General features: G+C 52.9%; 1 protein-coding gene across 1 annotated transcript; it reads right to left on the bottom strand.

Annotated features, from left to right (window-relative positions):
• Positions 1-4,889: 4,889 nt before the first annotated feature.
• On the bottom strand, positions 4,890-6,163 carry ACTL9 (actin like 9). Its single transcript, XM_058538038.1, is given in 3 exon segments — positions 4,890-5,309; positions 5,312-6,040; positions 6,043-6,163. Coding segments are annotated over 3 exon segments (1,248 nt in total). The 3' UTR covers positions 4,890-4,911.
• Positions 6,164-7,100: the final 937 nt, after the last annotated feature.

Below are 7,100 nucleotides of genomic sequence, written 5' to 3'. Positions count from 1 at the left end.
TGGTGCTCTCAGTGCTCTGGGTGTGGGGGGTGGTAAGCAGAGAGCATAGAAGTTTACCTATGACTCCCTGGAGGAGGTGAGATTTTTAACAACAGACTTGAGGTAGTGAGCTCCCCATCCCTGAGAGTGTGCAAATGGGAGGGGCACATTTCCGGAGGGTCGTAGAGGAAATATTTGCCTGAGGGAAGGTTTGGGGCTGGAGGAAACTTAGTCTGGTCTAAATGAGAGCCCTTTGGGTTTCCCAGCAGCCCAAGGGTGGTGGGACTTTCTGCATCCTCCTCACTTCCTGTAGCATCTGGGACTCAGCCTGTCCCACATCCCTTCTGCGTGTGTGTGGCTGGCAGCGCCCTGACCCCGTGGTGCGGGATGGACCTCACTTGAGCTCTGGGATGCAGTCCTCATGGTTCTAAATTCCATGCAGCCCTCAGCCTCTTGAGCTTGGAGGTGCTGCCCCCTGGTGGGAAGAATAAGCAGTTCCCCCTCACTACTTTGTAACCTCTCAGGGGTTCTTGTTTTTGTTTTTGTTTTTTTTATAGATCCTCTGACATCTTTTTTTTTGTATATATATTTATTGCAGTAACATTGGTTTATAACGCTGTATAAATTTCAGGTGTACATCATTATACTTCTATTTCTGCATAGATTACACCATGTTCACCACCCAAATACTAATTACAACCCATCACCACACACATGTGCCTAATCACTCCTTTCGCTCTCCTCCCTCCCCCCTACCCCTCTGGTAACCACCAATCCCATCTCTGTCTCTATGTGATTGTTTGTTGTTGTTTTTATCTTCTACTTATGAGTGAGATCATACGGTATTTCTCCCTCTGACTTATTTCGCTTAGCATAATACCCTCAATGTCCATCCATGTTGTCACAAATGGCTGAACTTCATCGTTTCTTATGGCTGAGTAGTATTCCAGTGTGTATGTATCACACCTTCTTTATCCATTCGTCCCTTGATGGGCACTTAGGTTGCTTCCAAGTCTTGGCTATTGTGAATAACGCTGCGATGAACACCGGGGTGCATGTATCTTTACGCATTGTGTTTTCATGTTCTTTGGATAAATACCCAGCAGTGGAATAGCTGGGTCGTATGGTAGCTCTATCCTGAATTTTTTGAGGAATCTCCATACTGTTTTCCATAGTGGCTGCACCAGTTTATGAGAGCTCCCTTCTCTCCACATCCTCTCCAGCACCAGTGGTTTCCTGTGTTGCTAATTATAGCCATTCTGATGGTCATGAGGTGATACCTCATTGTAGTTTTGATTTGAATTTCACTGATAGTTAATGAGGTTGAACATCTTTTCACGTGCCTATTGGCCATCTGTATATCTTCTTTGGAGAAATGTCTGTTCAGGTCTTTTGCCCACTTTTCTTTTTTTTTTCTGTATGTTTAAAATTTTTTTTATTGATGTTTTAATTGTTGTTAACATTGTGAAATTTTGGGTTGTACATTTTTGTTTGTCCATCACCATACGTATGTCTCCCTTCACCTCTTGTGCCCACCCCCACCCCCATTGCCCCTGGTAACCACGATACAGTTTTCTCTGTCCATGTGTTGGTTTATATTCCACATATGTGTGAGATCATACAGTGTTTGTCTTTCTCTTTCTGGCTTACTTCACTTAACATAATACCCTCCAGGCCCATCCATGTTGTTGCAAATGGGACGATTTTGTCTTTTTTTATGGCTGAGTAGTATTCCATCGTGTATATATACCACATTTTCTTGATCCAATCGTCAGTCGAGGGACACTTAGGTTGCTTCCACTTCTTGGCTATGGTGAATAATGCTGCAATGAACATAGGGGTGCATAAGCCTCTTTGGATTGTTGATTTCAGGTTTGTTGGATAGATTCCCAGTAGTGGGATGGCTGGATCATAGGGCATCTCTATTTTTAATTCTTTGAGGAATCTCCATACCATTTTCCATAGAGTCTGCACCAGTTTGCATTCCCACCAGCTGTGTATGAGGGTTCCTGTTTCTCCACATCCTCTCCAACATTTGTTGTTTTTTGTCTTGGTGATTATAACCATTCTAACGGGTGTGACGTGATATCTTAGTGTTGTTTTGATTTGCATTTCCCTGATGATTAGTGATGTTGAGCATCTTTTCATGTGCCTATTGGCCATCTGTATATCTTCTTTGGAGAAGTGTCTGTTCATTTCCTCTGCCCATTTTTTGATCAGGTTGTTTGTTTTTTTGTTGTTCAGTTGTGTGAGTTCTTTATATATTATGGAGATCAACCCCTTGTCAGATGTATGTTTTGCAAATATTCTCTCTCAGCTGGTGGGTTATCTGTTCATCTTGATTCTAGTTTCGTTTGTCTTGTAGAAGCTCTTTAATCTGATAAAGTCCCACTTGTTTATTTTTTCTTTAGTTTCCCTAGTCTGGGTAGGCATGTCATCTGAAAAGATTCCTTTATGACCAATGTCAAATAGTGTGTTGCCTATATTTTCTTCTATGAGTTTTATAGTTTCAGGTCTCACCTTCAGGTCTTTGATCCATTTTGAGTTAATTTTTGTGAATGGCGATAGCACATGGTCCACTTTCATTCTTTTGCGTGTGCTTTTGCCCACTTTTTAATTGGGTTGTTAGTTTTTTTGTTGTTGAGCTGTATGAGTTCTTTATATATTTTGGAGATTAACCTTGGGGGTTCTTGTTGATTCCACAGGTTGAGGCTGCCTGGGTGAAGCAAGGGGGTGTGTGTCCCACCTGCATGTTTGTGAACTGGGGATCTTGGCCTGTCTGCGGGGCAGTCCCCCCAGCTGAGGACCGCCGTCTGGCCCAGGATGGGGCTGGAGCCACTGCCCACTCCCCAGGACACCATGGGACAGGGTGGTTGGGGATAGCCAGAGCATTCACCCACCCCCATTGTCTGATGGCAGATGTGGCAGATGGGTGAGGTGGGCTCAGCGCTCCACAGATTAACGAGTTTCCACTCTGGAAAATTCCTGCAAAAGAACGATGCTGGCAGGTGAGTCAGAGACAGAGACTCAGGGAGAGACAGAGACAGAGAGAGCCTGTGGGAGATGCTCAGTGAACAGGGACTGGTTGAAGGAATGAAGAATGAATGGTTTCTTGGACTGAGAGAAGAGAGGACCCAGCATCTACATGGATAAGCTCTGGCAGCTCGTGCTTGTTTTGTTGGTAAACTGGGAGGACATGTCCTGGGAGACGTGTCCAGGCTGCTGGCCGGGGGTCCTGACGTCTGTGGGGCTGGATGATGGCGTGAGGCAGAGGATCCTGCCTTCAGCAGGGGCCCAGGGTGGTTGAGGATGAGGACAGAGGGAGGAGACAGTTGGGAGGATGCCCAACTTCCCCACCCTGAGAGGCTGGACTCCCTCTCCAGGCCCCCGCAGGGACAGGGTGGGGTGGGAGAGGCCTCATAGGGCATCCTCAGGGCAGGTCCCAGAGAAAGCTCCTGGGGTGTGTGTGTCCCAGGAAGAAGCTGAGAGAGGTCTGGGGAGATGGAATGAACTTGGAATGAATTATGAGCGGAATGGAGGGAGATAGGGGTGGCCAGCTGGGTCATGGTGGCGTGGGTAGCCCTTGGGAACATCACTGCCCATTGTTGTCTCAACCAATGAGATGGGACCTGGAGGTGAGTTCCTGGGAGTCTGAAAACCCCAGGGTGGGGTGTCCTGGGGGTTTATCATGAGGTGACCCTGGGAGAGTGTATTTGGGGAGGGAGTTGGGAGGTCAGAACACAGGGGAGGGACCTAGGGCATTAGTGGGGTCATCATGGGATGGTCCTGGGGGCCAAAGCCTTCCTGGGAGGATTCCAGGGCTGAGAACTGGGGTCAGGAGGTGCACTGAGAGAGAGACCATGCAGGAGTGTTTTCGGTGGGATGCAGAACAAGGGGCTGTGTTGAGAGCAGTGGGGGCCATCCTGGGGGTTTGGGGTTTCAGAACATGGTGTTCTTTGGGTGTACGAATGGGGGATGGGTTGTGGGAGCACCTGGATGGAAGGAAGAAGTCTAGGGGAGCAAACTGTGAGGGGAGGGCAGAGTTTGGGGCAGGGGCAACTTGGGGCATGGGCTTTGGACGCTGAGGGATCCTTTAGTGGGCCATTATAGGGGAGACCGTGAGGGTCAGAACTTGGATATTTGTGGTGGATGGGGGGGGTTTCAGCACTTGTGGGGAGAATTTTGGGGGTGCTCAGATTATCAGAGTATAGGAGAACTTTGGGTAAACAGACAAGAGAAAACCAATGAGGGGGTGGATTTGAGGTGCTTAGAAACCGGGATGTCTTGGGAAGTGGATCTTGGGGCTATGTTTGGGGGGATTAGAAATGGGGTCAGACTATGAGGGTGCACCTAGAGGTTGGAACACTCATGGAAAGATTCTGGCAGGGGAGTTGGAGTTCCCGGCGCAGTTCCTTGGGGAGGAACGGGGTATGGGGGTGGGTTGAAGGTCCTTGATGGACATTGCAAGGGGGTGAATTGGGGAGCTTAGAGCCCAGAGGAATCTTGGGGCACTATATATCAAAAGAAATAGGTGATGGAAGGGAGATTAGGGGTTAGAATCTGGGGATGTCTTGGGGGTGGGCTTGGGTGGGGCCCCAACCTGAGAGTGCCCTGGGGGACACAGACCATGGAGACAGGTTTGACAGGGTGAGGATATGGTGGTGTGTTGGGGCTTGATCCTGGGGGAGGTGGGTTTAGGGAATCAGAACTGGGGTCTCTCACGGGATGGACCATGGGAGGTGAGTTAGGAGAGGGCAGAACCAAGGATGTCTTTGGAGGCAGATCTCGGTGGGGTGGGCGTGTGGGGTCAGAGCAAGGCGAGTCTGGGTGGGTCCAGGAGTGGACGCGGCCGGGCCCTGAGGGAAGGGAGGACAGAGCCCGCTGGGTAGCGGAAGCTTTACTGCCCACAACACTCCCCACCCCTGCCCCGCGTCAGTAGCACTTTCGGTACACGATGTGGGGGCCCTGCTCCTCGTACTCCTCCCGCAGGACCCAGCAGGACTGGAAGGCGCGCAGCGAGGCCAGGACGGAGCCCCCGATCCACACCGAGAGGCTCCTGCTGGGCCGGGCCGTCACCACCGCGCGGGCCTCGCAGGGCAGACCGCGCGGCAGCTCCGCGCGGAAGCGGCCCTGGAACCCCGCGAAGAGCGAGCAGCCCCCGCAGAGCAGCACGTTCTGGGCCACGTCCGCCCGCACCTCCAGGGGCACCTTGAGAAAACCCCGTGTGGCCATGGTGGGGAGGCTCACGGGCGACAGCCCTGGGATCGCGGGCGGGCTGAAGAGCAGCTCCGGGCACTGGAACAGCTCCTTGCCCAGCGTGACCGTCCGACCGGCAGCTCCAGGCTCTGCCGGTCTTCCTGCTCGGGCCGGGCCTGCTCCTGGAGCAAGTGGGCCGCCACGTAGCAGTAGCGATGCTTAATGTCCTCCACCGTGTCCAGGTCCTGCTGGCCCAGCTGCACGCCGGAGCCGAGCAGCATCTCCGCCAGGAAGGCCGTCAGGTGGGTGCCCGCCAGGTCCAGGCGCTCCGTGGCGTGGGGCAGCTTGTAGCCCTGGAAGACCCGCACCGTGGAGGTGACCCCGTGGCCCGTGTCCACCACCAGCCCGCTGACCCGCCCATGCGCGTAGACGGACAGCACGGACTGGGAAGCCACGTACGTGGCGGGGGAGCGCAGCGACTCGAAGGCCACCTCCACCAGCTTCTCGCGGTTGGTGGCGGGGCTGAAGGGCGGGTCTGAGAAGAGCAGCGGGTGGTCCTGGGTGGCCACGCGGAGGTCGTGCTCCAGCAGGTGGCGCCAGATGAGCTGGGCCGCGCTCCAGTCCACCACGAAGCCTCTCCGCACCGGCTGCACCAGCGTCACCTCGGGGCGCGCGCGCGCGGCCTCGCCCATGAACGTCTCCAGCGCCTGCTGCCCGGTGGGGGCCGGCTTCTGGGGCTGGCAGCCCACGATGGTGGCCACGGTGTAGGTGGGCCGCGCCTGCCCCACCAAGCCCACCTTACAGGTGCCTGTGCCCGTGTCGATGACCACCGCTCCGGTCTTTGGTGGCAACCTGTCGCCCACCGTGCTGGGGGCTGGTGTCCTGCTGCAGGGTCTTGTTTCCCGGGGTTGAGCAGGGTGTCAGGCCAGACCTGGGGGGTCTCTGGGGAGGACTGGGGCTCCAAGGGGGTGGAGTGATTTGCATCCATGGCTGCAGGTGGCCGGGTGGCCTGCTTGGCAAAGCTGACCCCTTTCCTCTGGGGTGCAGAGGTGTGGGGGGAAAAGGTGAGGCCGGGCCTGTGGCAGGCACAGGCAGAGAGGGAGAGGGGCTGACCAGTGGTCTGTGACATCACCCTGCCCTCTGCCCCCTTTAGAAGACGTCACAATGAAGGGGTGGGGATAGGGCCCCTCCCTGTCCCAGAAAGCTCCCAGGTCCCTCATCTATTCTGCATTCCCCTCAAAGTGCCAAATTCGGAGGAGGAGGAGGATGATAGAGAGTTCCTGAGGAGGCAGGTCTGATCCAGCTCCCTGATCCAGAACCCAGTAAGACCCAGGAATCTTTCTCTTGGTGCCTTGTCTTGAAGCAGCGTCGTATGGGAGAGCTGGCCACAGGCCTCCTTAGAATATTAAAATATTAATCCTTAGAATATTCATCAGAAGGTGATCAGCTAGTGTGGCTTTAGAAATATGCTAAATAACAGCGCCTTATCCGTCACATTCAAACTTGGTTGTCATTTTTACTTTTTAATTCAAAACAGGCTGAAAAACACAGCATGAGAAAGTGAAGTCACCCATAATCTCACCACTTAAAACTTATGTAAAGAAAAAAAAATAGGGGCTGGCCCAGAGGTGTAGTGGTTAAGTGCAGGCTCTCTGTTTTGGGGTCCCAGGGTTCACAGGTGCCAATCCTAGGTGTGTACTGATGCACCACTTGTCAAGACATGCTGTGGCGGCGTCCCATATAAAATAGAGAAAGCTGGGCACGGATGTTAGCCCAGGGCCAATCTTCCTCAGCAGAAAGAGGAAGAGTGGCATTGGATGTTAGCTCATGGCTAATCTTCCTCTCAAAAAAAAAAAAAAAAGTAGGATTCTGCCTCTGACCTTCCGATGCCCCTGCTCAGAGCTGACCTGATTAACGCTTGGGTG

Source organism: Diceros bicornis, unplaced genomic scaffold (assembly GCF_020826845.1).
Source record: "Diceros bicornis minor isolate mBicDic1 unplaced genomic scaffold, mDicBic1.mat.cur scaffold_73_ctg1, whole genome shotgun sequence".
NCBI classification, from domain to species: Eukaryota; Metazoa; Chordata; class Mammalia; order Perissodactyla; family Rhinocerotidae; genus Diceros; species Diceros bicornis.
Note: the sequence above shows the minus strand (reverse complement) of the source record. Positions and strands in the feature narration are given on the sequence as shown.